The sequence below is a fragment of the Coregonus clupeaformis genome, chromosome 7 (genome assembly GCF_020615455.1).
Source record: "Coregonus clupeaformis isolate EN_2021a chromosome 7, ASM2061545v1, whole genome shotgun sequence".
In the NCBI taxonomy this organism is placed as follows: Eukaryota; Metazoa; Chordata; class Actinopteri; order Salmoniformes; family Salmonidae; genus Coregonus; species Coregonus clupeaformis.
In genome coordinates this window covers 18,886,348-18,901,372 of record NC_059198.1, presented here as the reverse complement: position 1 = coordinate 18,901,372, position 15,025 = coordinate 18,886,348, and the positions used below count along the sequence as shown (strand labels likewise).

The following is a 15,025-nucleotide window of genomic DNA, read 5'->3' as shown; positions in this document are numbered from 1 at the left end:
AGTCATTGGTCAACCCTCATAAGACGATTGTGAAACATTACTACACCACTAGGTGGCAGGAAAGGACAATGTTTTTTCATATTGAAAGAAATAAGCTTTAAGGTCTCTCCCTATTGCTCTCTCTTTCTGTCTCTTTCTGTCTCTCTCTCTCTCTCTCTCTCTCTCTCTCTCTCTCTCTCTCTCTCTCTCTCTCTCTCTCTCTCTCTCTCGCTCTCTCTCTCTCTCGCTCTCGATCTCCACCCGTAGGAGAACAGTTTCCTGCTGAACGCCCTGCTAAAGAGTGGCATGAGTGAGGAGATGCCAGCGCCTGATGTGGAGCCCATGCCCGAGAACTCCTCTGAGGTCATGACCCCCGAGCCCGAGAACCAGGACACTGTGGCCCCTAACTCTGCGGCCCCCAGCTCCGCTAACCGCATGGCCCCTGCCCCTGGCCCCCTGTCCCCCAGCAGCTCTGGGCCCGGCTCTGGAGACACACTGGAGCAGGAGCTCTACTCCAAACTGGGCCAGCTGGTTGGACGAGCCAGCAGCAAGGAAGTAGTGAGCTCGTCCGAAGACGAGACAATCAAAAGTCCCCCCGGAAGGAGAGACAGAGACCGAGAAAGTGACAGACCGAAAGAGAAGCTGAGGCAGAATGAGAGAGAGCGAGATCGGCAGAGACAGAGTGAGAGACAGAGCAGTAAAAGTAGGGATAGGACAAAGAGAGAGACAATGGAGTCAGTGAACGGGCCGGAACTGAAAAAGAGAGAGAGACTAATGGAAAGTCCGACATTGAGAGAGGAGGAGAGAGAGAAGGAGAGGAGGTTGGAGAGAGGAGGGAAGAGTTTGGAAGTGAAAGTAGATGACAGGGAAAATAAGACAGTGGAGAAGAACAGGCAAAGTAAGAGACGACAGAGAAAAGAGGTGGACGGAGAGACCGCAAAAAAGGGGGAACAAGTGGAAGACAGAAAAGAAAAGGCAGCATCCACGCCCTCCTCGCCTGCAATTACCCCATCTATCCAGGAAGGGGTGCTGTGTGGTGGACAGGTGAGCAGAGCGAGGCGGAACAGGAAGTCTTTGTTTCATATTTAGCTTTAGCCATAGAGTTGGAAAGAGGGCCAAATCTAGGGATATGGATACTTGGATAGGGATGCTTGGCCCAAAGCCTGTTTTAGCATGGAAAAGATAGGAGATGAGCTCTTTAGTACATCTCTATGGCTTTAGCCTACCATCCACAACCTGTCTGTCCTGTCTGTGTCCTCACCTAAACACGGCAGGGGGCTACCCTGAGTTATCTTTACTCTTATCTTAAACTCTCTGTTTCTTACTCCTTTATCTTGTTTCTCTCGGTCACTCCTTTATTTTCCCTCCCTTTCATCTGTCTGTACCTTCTACTCATCCTTAACCTCTCCCTCTTCGCTCACCTCTTCTCTAATCCATATTTTTCTGTGACATCCATGTCCCACATCTGTCTTTCACCTGTTTCTCTCTATCTCTCCTTCCCCTTCTCCCTTTCTCCTGTGTCTTTCCGTCCGTCCACCTGTCCGTCCATGTGTGTCTGTCTGTCAGGAGGGACAGAATGGGATGGAACTACAGCAGAGGCTACAGTTGCTCTCCTCTCTCTTACAGCAGGTGAGATCTACTGTCTCTATAACACAGGCCCCAGTCAGGGACACACACACACATACCCTTGTATGCAACATGAGTCATGACTAACAGTCCCAACCTTAACATTCACATGATGCAACCCCAAAACCATCAAATTAATCAGATTTCTGTGATGGACAACTAACACACACTCAGGCATGCACACATGCATCTATCTGATGATTCACTTCTTACAATGCTTAGACACAAGTAAGGCATCATCAAGTGAAACATGGTAGTTTTGTCAGGGGCCATAACGGTATTAGTAACTCTCTCTCTATAATTTACTTCAGTTGTCTCGTGTCCTAAATAGCACCCTATGCCCTATATAGTGCACTACTTTTAACCAGTGCGTGTAGGGAATAGGTTACCATTTGGGACGTAGGTTTGCTCTTATCTAGAGGTGGTCTATTTTAGGGACTTCTGGACACGTTCATGTACAGTGGGGGAAAAAAGTATTTAGTCAGCCACCAATTGTGCAAGTTCTCCCACTTAAAAAGATGAGAGAGGCCTGTAATTTTCATCATAGGTACACGTCAACTATGACAGACAAATTGAGAATTTTTTTTCCTGAAAATCACATTGTAGGATTTTTAATGAATTTATTTGCAAATTATGGTGGAAAATAAGTATTTGGTCACCTACAAACAAGCAAGATTTCTGGCTCTCACAGACCTGTAACTTCTTCTTTAAGAGGCTCCTCTGTCCTCCACTCGTTACCTGTATTAATGGCACCTGTTTGAACTTGTTATCAGTATAAAAGACACCTGTCCACAACCTCAAACAGTCACACTCCAAACTGCACTATGGCCAAGACCAAAGAGCTGTCAAAGGACACCAGAAACAAAATTGTAGACCTGCACCAGGCTGGGAAGACTGAATCTGCAATAGGCAAGCAGCTTGGTTTGAAGAAATCAACTGTAGGAGCAATTATTAGGAAATAGAAGACATACAAGACCACTGATAATCTCCCTCGATCTGGGGCTCCACGCAAGATCTCACCCCGTGGGGTCAAAATGATCACAAGAACGGTGAGCAAAAATCCCAGAACCACACAGGGGGACCTAGTGAATGACCTGCAGAGAGCTGGGACCAAAGTAACAAAGCCTACCATCAGTAACACACTACGCCGCCAGGGGACTCAAATCCTGCAGTGCAAGGCGTGTCCCCCTGCTTAAGCCAGTACATGTCCAGGCCCGTCTGAAGTTTGCTAGAGTGCATTTGGATGATCCAGAAGAGGATTGGGGAGAATGTCATATGGTCAGATGAAACCAAAATATAACTTTTTGGTAAAAACTCAACTCGTCGTGTTTGGAGGACAAAGAATGCTGAGTTGCATCCAAAGAACACCATACCTACTGTGAAGCATGGGGGTGGAAACATCATGCTTTGGGGCTGTTTTTCTGCAAAGGGACCAGGACAACTGATCCGTGTAAAGGAAAGAATGAATGGGGCCATGTATCGTGAGATTTTGAGTGAAAACCTCCTTCCATCAGCAAGGGCATTGAAGATGAAACGTGGCTGGGTCTTTCAGCATGACAATGATCCCAAACACACCGCCGGGCAACGAAGGGAGTGGCTTCGTAAGAAGCATTTCAAGGTCCTGGAGTGGCCTAGCCAGTCTCCAGATCTCAACCCCCATAGAAAATCTTTGGAGGGAGTTGAAAGTCCGTGTTGCCCAGCGACAGCCCCCAAAACATCACTGCTCTAGAGGAGATCTGCATGGAGGAATGGGCCAAAATACCAGCAACAGTGTGTGAAAACCTTGTGAAGACTTACAGAAAACGTTTGACCTGTGTCATTGCCAACAAAGGGTATATAACAAAGTATTGAGAAACTTTTGTTATTGACCAAATACTTATTTTCCACCATAATTTGCAAATAAATTCATTAAAAATCCTACAATGTTATTTTCTGGAAAAAAAATTCTCATTTTGTCTGTCATAGTTGACGTGTACCTATGATGAAAATTACAGGCCTCTCTCATCTTTTTAAGTGGGAGAACTTGCACAATTAATTGGTGGCTGACTAAATACTTTTTTCCCCCACTGTATAAATGTTATTCAAAGCCACTAGGAATAGATGGAGTCATGAGTGAAATGCTGATGGTGCTGTATTCAATTTAGACATATGAAGCCGATTGCATTAGCTTATACCCTTACGGAAAAACCACATGATTTCACATGTGGAAAAATCACATGATTTCATGTGAAATTGTGACATGTTTTGCACATATCAAATGTTATTTTACGTGATATTTCACATGTGAAATCATGTAGTTTCACGTGGATATTCTTCACATGAGATTTCACAGGTGATGCCCTGCGAATGTAAATTCGTCGTTAGGATGTCTCCGGAACATCACGCAGTCGCAGTGTTTAACTTACATATTTGACACACTTTGACATACAGTACCTTCAGAAAGTATTCATACCCCTTGACCTTTCCCACATTTTTGTTGTGTTAAAGCCTGAATTTAAAATGGATTCCATTGAGATTGTTGGTCACTGGCCCACACACAATACCCCATCACGTCAAAGTGGAATTATGTTTTTAGAAATGTTTACAAATTAATTAAAAATGAAATGCTGAAATGTATTCAACCCCTTTGTTTTACAAGCCTAAATAAGTTCAGGAGTAAACATTTGCTTAACAACCCACATGGACTCTGTGTGCAATAATAGTGTTTAACATGATTTTGTAATGACTACCTCATCTCTGTACCCCACACATACAATTATCTGTAAGGTTCCTCAGTCGAGCATGAATTTCAAACACAGATTTAACCACAAAGACCAGGGATGTTTTCTAATGCCTCACAAAGAAGGGCACCTATTGGTAGATGGATAGTTTTTAAAGCAGATATTGAATATCCCTTTGAGTATTGTGACGTTATTATCAATACACCCAGTCACTACAAAGATACAGGCGTCCTTCCTAACTCAGTTGCTGGAGAGGAAGAAAACTGCTCAGGGATTTCACCATGAGGCCAATGGTGTCTTTAAAACAGTTAGTGTAATGGCTGTGATAGGAGAAAACTGAGGATGGATCAATAACATTGTAGTTACTCCATAATACGAACCCAATTGACAGAGTGAAAAGAAGGAAGCCTGTACAGAATAAAATGTTCCAAAACATGCATCTTGTTTGCAACATGTAATACAGCAAAAAATGTGGCAAAGCAATTTAACTTTTTGTTCTGATTTGGGGCAAATCCAATAAAATATTTTCAAGCATAGTGGTGGCTGCATCATGTTATGGGTATGCTTGTAATCTTTATGGATTGGGAAGTTTTTCAGGATAAAAAATAAATGGAATGGAGCCAAGCACAGTCAAAATCCTAGGATAACCTGGTTCAGTCTGCTTTCCACCAGACACTGGGAGATGAATAACCTAAAACACAAGGCCAAATCTACACTGGAGTTGCTTACCAAGAAGACAGTGAATGTTCCTGAGTGGCCGGGTTACAATTTTGACTTAAATATGCTTGAAAATCTATGGCAAGACCAAAAACAATGGTTGTCTAGCAATGATCAACAACCAATTTGACAGAGCCTGAAGAATTTTGAAAATAACATTCTTTATTTATTTATTTATTTTATTTCACCTTTATTTAACCAGGTAAGCCAGTTGAGAACAAGTTCTCATTTACAACTGCGACCTGGCCAAGATAAAGCAAAGCAGTGCGGAAAAAACAACAACAACACAGAGTTACATATGGAATAAACAAAACGTACAGTCAATAACACAATAGAAAATCTATATAAAGTGTGTGCAAATGTAGTAAGTTATGGAGGTAAGGCAATAAATAGGCCATAGTGCAAAATAATTATAATTTAGTATTAACACTGGAGTAATAGATGTGCAGAAGAGTATGTGCAAATAGAGATACTGGGGTGCAAATGAGCAAAATAAAGAACAATGTAAATAACAATATGGGGATGCGGTAGTTGGGTGGGCTAATTACAGATGGGCTGTGTACAGGTGCAGTGATCGGTAAGCTGCTCTGACAACTGATGCTTAAAGATAGTGAAGGAGATAAGTGTCTCCAGCTTCAGAGATTTTTGCAGTTCGTTCCAGTCATTTGCAGCAGAGAACTGGAAGGAATGGCGGCCAAAGGAGGTGTTGGCTTTGAGGATGACCAGTGAGATATACCTGCTGGAACGCATACTACGGGTGTGTGTAGCTATGGTGACCAATGAGCTAAAATAAGGCGGGGATTTGCCTAGAAGGGATTTATAGATTACCTGGAGCCAGTGGGTTTGGTGACGAATATGTAGTGAGGGCCAGCCAACGAAAGCGTACAGGTCATCACGTAGTCCCGTGTAGCTCAGTTGGTAGAGCATGGCGCTTGCAACGCCAGGGTTGTGGGTTTGATTCCCACGGGGGACCAGTATGAAAATGTATGCACTCACTAACTGTAACTCGCTCTGGATAAGAGCGTCTGCTAAATGACTAAAGTGTAAAAAAATGTCACAATGGTGGGTAGTATATGGGGCTTTGGTGACAAAACGGATGGCACTGTGATAGACTACGTCCAATTTGCTGAGTAGAGTGTTGGAGGCTATTTTGTAAATGACATCGCCGAAGTCAAGGATCGGTAGGATAGTCAGTTTAACGAGGGAATGCTTAGCAGCATGATTGAAGGAGGCTTTGTTGCGAAATAGGAAGCCGATTCTAGATTTAACTTTGGATTGGAAATGCTTAATGTGAGTCTGGAAGGAGAGTTTACAGTCTAACCAGACACCTAGGTATTTGTAGTTGTCCACATATTCTAAGTCGGGGGGGGGCAAGCTGTTGCGGAGGGTGCAGAGCTGTTGGCCGGGGTAGCCAGGTGGAAAGCATGGCCAGCCGTAGCAAAATGCTGGTTGAATTTTTTATCGGTAGTGACAGTGTTTCCTAGCCTCAGTGCAGTGGGCAACTGGGAGGAGGTGCTCTTATTCTCCATGGTCTTTATAGTGTCCCAAAACTTTCTGGAGTTAGTGCTACAGGATGCACATTTCTGTTTGAAAAAGTTAGCCTTTGCTTTCCTAACTGATTGTGTATATTGGTTCCTGACTTCCCTGAAAAGTTGCATATCGCTGTCACGCCCTGGCTCTGGGGACGCTTGTATGTTGAGCCAGGGTGTGAGTGTTCTTTATGTTGTTCTAGTTTTGTGTTTCTAGGGTATAGTTCTTGTATTGTGTTTCTATGTTGGCCAGAGTGGTTCTCAATCAGAGGCAACGAGTGTCAGCTGTTGCTGGTTGTCTCTGATTGGGAACCATATTTAAACAGTCTGTTTTTCCACAGTGTTTGTGGGATCTTGTTCCTTTTGGTTTGTGTTAGTACCGTTGGACTTCACGTATCGTTTGTTGTTTTGTTTGTCGTGTGTGCACTTAATAAAGTAAGATGTACGAATATCACGCTGCGCCTTGGTCCTCCTCCTTCGATGATCGTGACAGAAGATCCCACCAAAACTGGACCAAGTAGCGTGTCCAGGAGCCATCGCCAGGGGAATCTCTAGCGGATCTCCGTTGCAACCTCGACTGGGTCAAGCCAAGTGAAGAGCAGAGAGGTTGGACTTGGGAGCAGTGGAGGAAGAGTCTCGACTGGGCCAAGCCAAGTGAAGAGCAGAGAGGGTGGACTTGGGAGCAGTGGAGGAAGAGTCTCGACTGGGCCAAGCCAAGTGAAGAGCAGAGAGGTTGTACTTTGGAGCAGTGGGGTGAGAGTCTGGCGAGAGATAGGGAGGCCTGGTCCACGGGGAGGAGAGACGCCCAGAAATTTTTTAGGTGGGGGCTCACGCCGTGGACGACGGGGCAGCAGGAGACCGCAATAGAGCGGTCCAGCGGGTTGGCAGAGGAGGCCGCCAGGTTACGGGGGCCGCTGGTCACAAAGGGGAAGGAAAGTGTAGAGGCACGGCGAGAGGTACTGGGGTGTGTTACCAGTCCGGTCCGGCCCGTTCCTGATCCCCGCATAGGGCCAGTGGTGTGTGTCCCCAGTACGGTCCGGCCTGTTCCTGTCCCTCGCACCGAGCCTGTGGTGCGCGTCGCCAACCCAGTCCGGCCTGTTCCTGCTCCCCGCACTATGCCTATGGTGCGCGTCGCCAGCCCGGCCCGGCCTGTTCCTGCTCCCCGCACCAAGCCAATGGTGCGCGTCGCCAGCCCGGCCCGGCCTGTTCCTGCTCCCCGCACCAAGCCTATGGTGCGCGTCGCCGGCCCGGCCTGTTCCTGCTCCCCGCACCAAGCCAATGGTGCGCGTCGCCAGCCCGGCCCGGCCTGTTCCTGCTCCCCGCACCAAGTCAGTGGTGCGCGTCGTCAGCCCGGTCCGGCCCGCTCCGGCATCCCGCACCAAGCCTATGGTGCGCGTCGCCAGCCCGGTCCGGCCCGTTCCTGCTCCCCGCACCAGGCCAATGGTGCGCGTCGCCAGCCCGGCCCGGCCTGTTCCTGCTCCCCGCACCAAGCCAATGGTGCGCGTCGCCAGCCCGGCTCGGTCTGTTCCTGCTCCCCACACCAAGCCAGTGGTGTGCGTCGTCAGTCCGGCACAGCTTGTGCCTGTTCCACCGGTGCCTGGTCCGGCACCGGTCAGCTGCTCCACGCCGGAGCTAGAGCAATCCGCTCCACCAGTGTTCAGTCCAGCTCCGGCCAGCAGGGCCAGACCGGACCAGGGGTACTGTGGGGGGTTAGAGAGGGAGTGGGGATCATGCCCGGAGCCGGATCCGCCGCCAAGGCGGAGTGCCCACCCGGTCCCTCCCCTGTGGTGTTCTGTTGGCGCGGTCGGAGTCCGCGCCTTTGGGGGGGGTACTGTCACGCCCTGGCTCTGGGGATGCTTGCATGTTGAGCCAGGGTGTGAGTGTTCTTTATGTTGTTCTAGTTTTGTGTTTCTAGGGTATAGTTCTTGTATTGTGTTTCTATGTTGGCCAGAGTGGTTCTCAATCAGAGGCAACGAGTGTCAGCTGTTGCTGGTTGTCTCTGATTGGGAACCATATTTAAACAGTCTGTTTTTCCACAGTGTTTGTGGGATCTTGTTCCTTTTGGTTTGTGTTAGTACCGTTGGACTTCACGTATCGTTTGTTGTTTTGTTTGTCGTATGTGCACTTAATAAAGTAAGATGTACGAATATCACGCTGCGCCTCGGTCCTCCTCCTTCGATGATCGTGACAATCGCGGGGGCTGTTCGATGCTAATGCCGTACGCCACAGGATGTTTTTGTGCTGGTCAAGGGCAAATTAGCAAATGTTGCACAATCCAGGTGTGGAAAGCACTTATAGACTTACCCAGAAATGATTTGTTTAACACTTTTTTGGTTTCTACATGATTCTATATGTGTTATTACATAGTTTTGATGTCTTCACTATTATTCTACAATGTTGAAAATAGTAAAAATAAAGAAAAACCCTGGAATGAGTAGGTGTGTCCAAACCTTTGACTGGTACTGTATGTAAATTAGATATTTATTGTATTTCATTTTAAATACATTTGCAAACAATTCTCAAAACATGTTTCACTTTGTCATAATGGGGTGTTGTGTGTAGATGGGTGAAATAAATGTCATCCATTTTGAATTCAGGCTGTAACACAACAAACTGTGGAATAAGTCAAGAGGTATTAATACTTTCTGAAGGCACTGTACATGATTACATTGTGTATGTTTATTTATACAGTAATTATTATTCAATATGACCTCACCTGGGATTTGAACTCACAACCTCTTGGTTGACAGCATTCCGATCTTCCTGCTACACCGCCATGTCTGTGTCAATAAATGATTTCACTTGGATTCCTACACTTTGGACTTCAAAGTAAATCTCAGCTTTGTTGAAAATTCACTCAAGAAAAACGTTTATATTTTTCATAGTGATTCAGGAGTAACATTAAAATGGAATAATATGCCCCACAACTATACAGAAAACCCTCAAGTTGCTGAAATAAGTAAATGAAATCATTGATGAGAGAATAGTCAGATGAACTGATAACTGAAATAGCAGTGCAGATGGCGTGCAGAGATGTATTATAGTTAATTAATCTGTATGGGACTTCTGAGAATGCTACAGACTTTGTGGCGCAGCAGAAAGATCAGTGTACTCCAGATCCAGATGTTGTCAGTTCAAATCCCAGGTGGGGTCATTTTGAAAAATCAGTACTAAGTGATCAGGTCAAATGTAATCATATTGATTAAAGATGTTTACACTATCTTAGCTGAACAGTGTGCCACTTACCTTAAAACGCCCATACCATTTCATTACATCCCTTTCAAAAGAACCACATGTGAAATGTGCAGTTTCACATGTTAAGCTGAAGTATTCACACGTGAAAACAAAAGAGACATGTGAGGTCAGTTGTTCACATGTGAAAGCATATGTTCCCATAAATTAAATTTGGAGTTCACATGTTAAAACCACCTTTTCACATGTGAGGAGAATAACATGTTTTCACCTCACATGTGAAGTGCGGACTGTAACACAACAAAAACATTCACATGTAAAAATCGAATTTGCAGTTTTACAACTTTGAAATGTTGTCATGTGTAATTTCATGGTATCACAGGTTAACATTTTGCATCCCCATGTTGTCACATTTATTTCACATGAGATCATGTTATCACAAATGCTCAAAGATTTTCACATGTAGTTTCATGTGATCACATGCTGCTTTTACATGTTATTACATGTTATCATATTAACTTCACATAAGGTAATGTGAAATTCATGTGTTTTTTCTGTGTAGTCGTTTTCTTTAGTGCTTTTCCTTTTAATTCCTATTTCAATAAATGTTTTACATTTGTAAAGGCAGATGCTGGTGTATGACCACAGCAAAGGTGTGAAACAGCATAAACATGGATGGATTTATTAATTATAGTATATACCATGGTGTATGTCACACACCCACACACTGTTAAGGGTACATTTTTAGTTGTGCCGGTGCTACTAAAATCCTTCTCTTGGATGGCTTACCTGTGTAAAGTCATGTCCCTTTTTATTCCAAATAAATAAAACAAATGACCGCAACAACAACGTTTTCAATTCATGGTGCTCTTGTTTATATTTTTAAAAAGCTGACGTATTTATTTTAAGAAATAAGAGCATCATGAATTGAAAACTTTGCTGTTGCTGTCATTTGTGGGAGATGCTGTGACCATTTGTCTTTTGGAATAACCAGGAGACTTTAAAGTATATTTGCACAGCTCTCGGTTCCCATTAGACTTGCTCTCAATCAATTAATAATACATGGGCTAATGTCTAGACAGCTCTCCACTTGTTTGACAAAAGTATAGATCTGCAACATGTTCATATCACTCATGCACACACTGCATGGTATCTCAGGAATACAAGTCTTTTTAAAGTTGGATACACTTTCTAAAGCGCTTTCTAAACACAAATGTCGCAGTAGGAAATGGAGCCGTGTGTTGGAGCCATGTGATAATGATGTATCTTTGTAATGGAGGTGACGGCCAAAACTCTCACTCCAGCTCCCATTACCCATCTACGTACTCAGTTGGTACCTGAAATCTTTCTCTCTCACTCTTTGCTCTCTAAGTCACAGCTGAGTGTTCAAAAGGAGCCGCCTCTCATCTCGTCTCATCTCCCGCTCGAGTGCCACCCACTAACACCCCCTAATACCCACACTGTACACACTTCCTTTCAAAGCCCACGTACGTCGCTAGCTAGCTAACGCATATTAAAGAGAGAGAGAGAGTTGGATCAATGCACTCGTTAGTCCCACAGATCAAAGCTTCAAGCCAAGGATGATCTCATTATTGAAGCGATCATCGATCTCTCTCCTTCTCCCTCTTCCCTCTCACCTTTTCATCCATTCAGATGTACTTGTTTGTACTTTACAGTAGGAGTGTGTTTTGTTACAGACTTGTAGGTTCGAGACTACACTTTCACTTACCGTATTTTCGTAAATTTTTTACTTTTTTAGTAGAGGAAAACGTGAATACAGTAATTGTAACTCTGTTAGGTCCCCTGTCACCCTTCTATGACCTCTATAACTTAAACGTATAAAATACTAGAATCTACTAATAGACAAGGTCAACAGCTCCCTTCCTCTTCCACATGAAGCCTCACACTCTTCTTCCTCCACCTGATTGCTCCTTGCAGGTCGAGCGTGAGTCATGACGATGTGTGTGTCTTCACACTGGCACTGATTGGAGGTGTAAAAGCTCTGTGTCATTGAGGCCAATGCTGTTAACATCTCGCTTGGACCCTGTCACGACTCTCCTTTCGACTGTTCCATATTTGTTTGTACTCACTAATGATAGTCATGTTCGTGCCTGTGTGTGTCTGACTCGTATCTCTGTGTGTGTTGTGTGTCTGTTTCTATGTGGCATGTCTCTGTGTGTGTATGTGGTGTGTGTTTGTGTGTGTGTCTTGATGTGTGTGTGCACATGTGTGTGTTGTGCAGAAGTGCTCGGCCACGTCGCTGTGCAGTATCACCACAGAGGTCCTGAAGGTGCTCAACGCCACAGAGGAGCTGATTGGTGAGGCGGGGGGCGATAGCGTCACCCCCTCTGAGTGCATGAGTGCGTCTGAGTCCTTCTCCAGCAGCTTAGAGACCAGGAAGCTGGACCAGAAACTCACCAAGATGGAGGAAAACGTAAGACCCACAGCCTACATACATCTGCATGTTGGTGGTCACTATCTGGCCATGCTAGAAAGGACCAAAGTGCAGCGCTTTCTAAACCCTAAATAGCGTATGTGTACTTGCTCATCTGAAGTCAATATCAGAGCCACTTTTGTCCCTCTTAGCATGACCATATAGTGACTACCACCTGTAGAGACTAAACAAGAAAGGCCCAAGGATAGAGCCCTGTGGGACCCCAACATTGTTACGCTCAGCACCTGTGCCCATTGACCTCTCCTGTAACACTTGACTTGTCCCTCCCTGTAGGTGTACCTGGCTGCGGGGGCGGTGTACGGCCTGGAGGGGGCACTGGGGGACCTGGAGGAGATGGCCCGAGGCATCAGCAGTGGCACCTCAGACAGAGAGCTGGCCTTCCTGGAGGACCAGGTGGCCACTGCCGCCGCCCAGGTGCAGCAGTCTGAGCTCCAGGTAGGGGGTCCATTCATATCAAAACGCCCAGTTGTTTCTATGAATGCATTCCATGCTGATTACATTGCAGACGCATGTTAGAATCGACGCATGCCCAACTGTGCAGTTGATGACGTGGCAATGTGGTGGGCATGGAACGCAACCAATGTCTGATGGTCCTGTAAGAATGCAGGTTTTAATGTGGAGACTGGAGAGAATGCGGAGGATATGTAATTGTATTCCAATGGTGTCTTATTAATTAATCAATTAATTAAATTAACCTGAGCCTTGATGTACTCTACACTACATCTACAGCAAATGTAATTTTCTTTTCTGAATAATTTTTAATCTTTCTCCTCCAGATATCAGACATCGAGGTGAGGATATTATCTCTAAAAACAGCTGGTCTGAACGTCGCCGCCTGCAATCGTTTCTCCAAGTTCTCCAATCCAAAACCTAAGGTACTGTAGTATATTCCCACCTCACAATTATTACACACTGCTACACCCTCATATGGCCACTGTATTCACCGTACTGATCTGTCATTCTGCAGCCTCAAACCCTTGACACGTCACGCCAACAGAGGAGGAAACTACCTGCCCCTCCAGTCAAAGGTAACAGACAACTTGTTGAAATGATCACAAAGAAAATCTGGTTTCAACATTTGCTTTTGAAAAATGTTAAATGTTCTGTTTAATCCATTTCCTTTTTCGACTTCTTTTTAATGGAGTTTATAGGGTTGACTCCCCTTGTTGATAAAAAAAAGTACCAGGTCGCAAAAAAGACCCAAACTTTGTCACTTCATAAAATGTCAGACTGTGTAATGTCACACTGTCTCAATGAGCAGGTTTTGCCTTTCAGAAGTCTGAAAATACACTCATACCTTCTTTATGCTTTGATGTGCGTGTTGCATAGATCGTGGCTGACATCACTGTGGCAACAGAAAGGTGTCTGCTCCACAGAATAACACACCCTTTTTCATGTGTGGACGTTGGCTTGGCAGAAAGAGTTGTGTTCATACTTAGAAGACTAACATCACATTTGGATCTAAAGGAAGAGGTTGAATGGATGCCAGACTAAATGTACCAGGTAGAGAGGGAAGATATAGACAGGAAAGAAAGAGAAAGGTTCCATTAGGAAAGAGAGAAGGAGCACAGAGAATAAGAGACGAATCGGACGGCTGCGTCATTAATTAATTATTAATGGGGGTTATTCTTTTTTTGATACCATCAAGCAGCTTTTCCACATGGTTAGTGAATCACTCGGTTTTAGCCTTAGTTTCAAAGTAAAACACAACACAACAGAGGCTAAATCAAAGACGTGGTCTCATATAGTCATATAACATCGATATCAGAACGGGATCGACAGTGCATCTTTGAAAGAGACTGTTATTCGACTATCAATCAATCAAATGTATTTATAAAGCCCTTTTTACATCAGCAGATGTCACAAAGTGCTTATACAGAAACCCATCCTAAAACCCCAAAGAGCAAGCAATGCAGATGTAGGAGCACAGTGGCTAGGAAAAACTCCCTAGAAAGGCAGGAACCTTGGAAGAAACCTAGAGAGGAACCAGGCTCTGAGGGGTAGCCAGTCCTCTTCTGGCTGTGCCGGTGGAGATTATAGGAGTACAGGGCCGTTAAGGCTAGATCGCTCATTCAACATTTTCAAACGTTCATAGATTACCAGAATGGTCAAATAATAATCACAGTGGTTATAGAGGGTGCAACAGGTCAGCACCTCAGGAGTAAATGTCAGTTGGCTTTTCCTAGCTGAGCATTCAGAGGTCGAGACAGCAGGTGCGGTAGAGAGAGAAAGAGGGAGAGAGAGGGTCATAACATCAGGGCCGGGATAAGGTAGGAGGTCACGTGAACAGGTCAGGGTTCCATAACCACAGGCAGAACATCAGAAACTGGATCAGCAGCACGACCAGGTGGACTGGGGACGGGGACAGCCAGGAGTCATCAGGCCAGGTAGTCCTGAGGTATGTTCCTAGGGATCAGGTCCTCCGGGAGGGGAGAGAGCGAGAGAGAGAGATGGGAGAATTAGAGGGTGCATACTTAAGATCACACAGGACACCAGATATGAAAGGAGAAATACACCAGATAGGACAAACTGACCCTTGCACATAGATTGTTGCAGCATAGACACTGGGGACTGAGACAGGGGGGTCAGGGGACAATGTGGGCACGTCTGATGATACCCCCGGACAAGGCCAACCAGGCAGGATATAACCCCACCCACTTTGCCAAAGCACAGCCCCCACACCACTAGAGGGAAATCAACTGACTACCAACTTACTACCCTGAGACAAGGCGGAGTATACAGTGCATTCACTTTTTCCACATTTTGTTATGTTTAAGCCTTATTCTAAAATGGATTAAATAGTTTTT

The 15,025-nt window shown here is 45.0% G+C and overlaps 1 protein-coding gene across 1 annotated transcript in view; it reads left to right on the top strand.

Moving 5' to 3' along the window:
* The window catches only part of myripb (myosin VIIA and Rab interacting protein b), a 37,186-nt gene that overhangs the window by 6,686 nt on the left and 15,475 nt on the right, over positions 1-15,025 (top strand). The window contains exons 7-11 of the mRNA XM_041881125.2: positions 247-1,023; positions 12,006-12,197; positions 12,492-12,653; positions 12,995-13,093; positions 13,186-13,246. Coding sequence (XP_041737059.2) covers positions 247-1,023; positions 12,006-12,197; positions 12,492-12,653; positions 12,995-13,093; positions 13,186-13,246 — 1,291 coding nt within the window. The remainder of the gene's footprint in view (positions 1-246; positions 1,024-12,005; positions 12,198-12,491; positions 12,654-12,994; positions 13,094-13,185; positions 13,247-15,025) is intronic.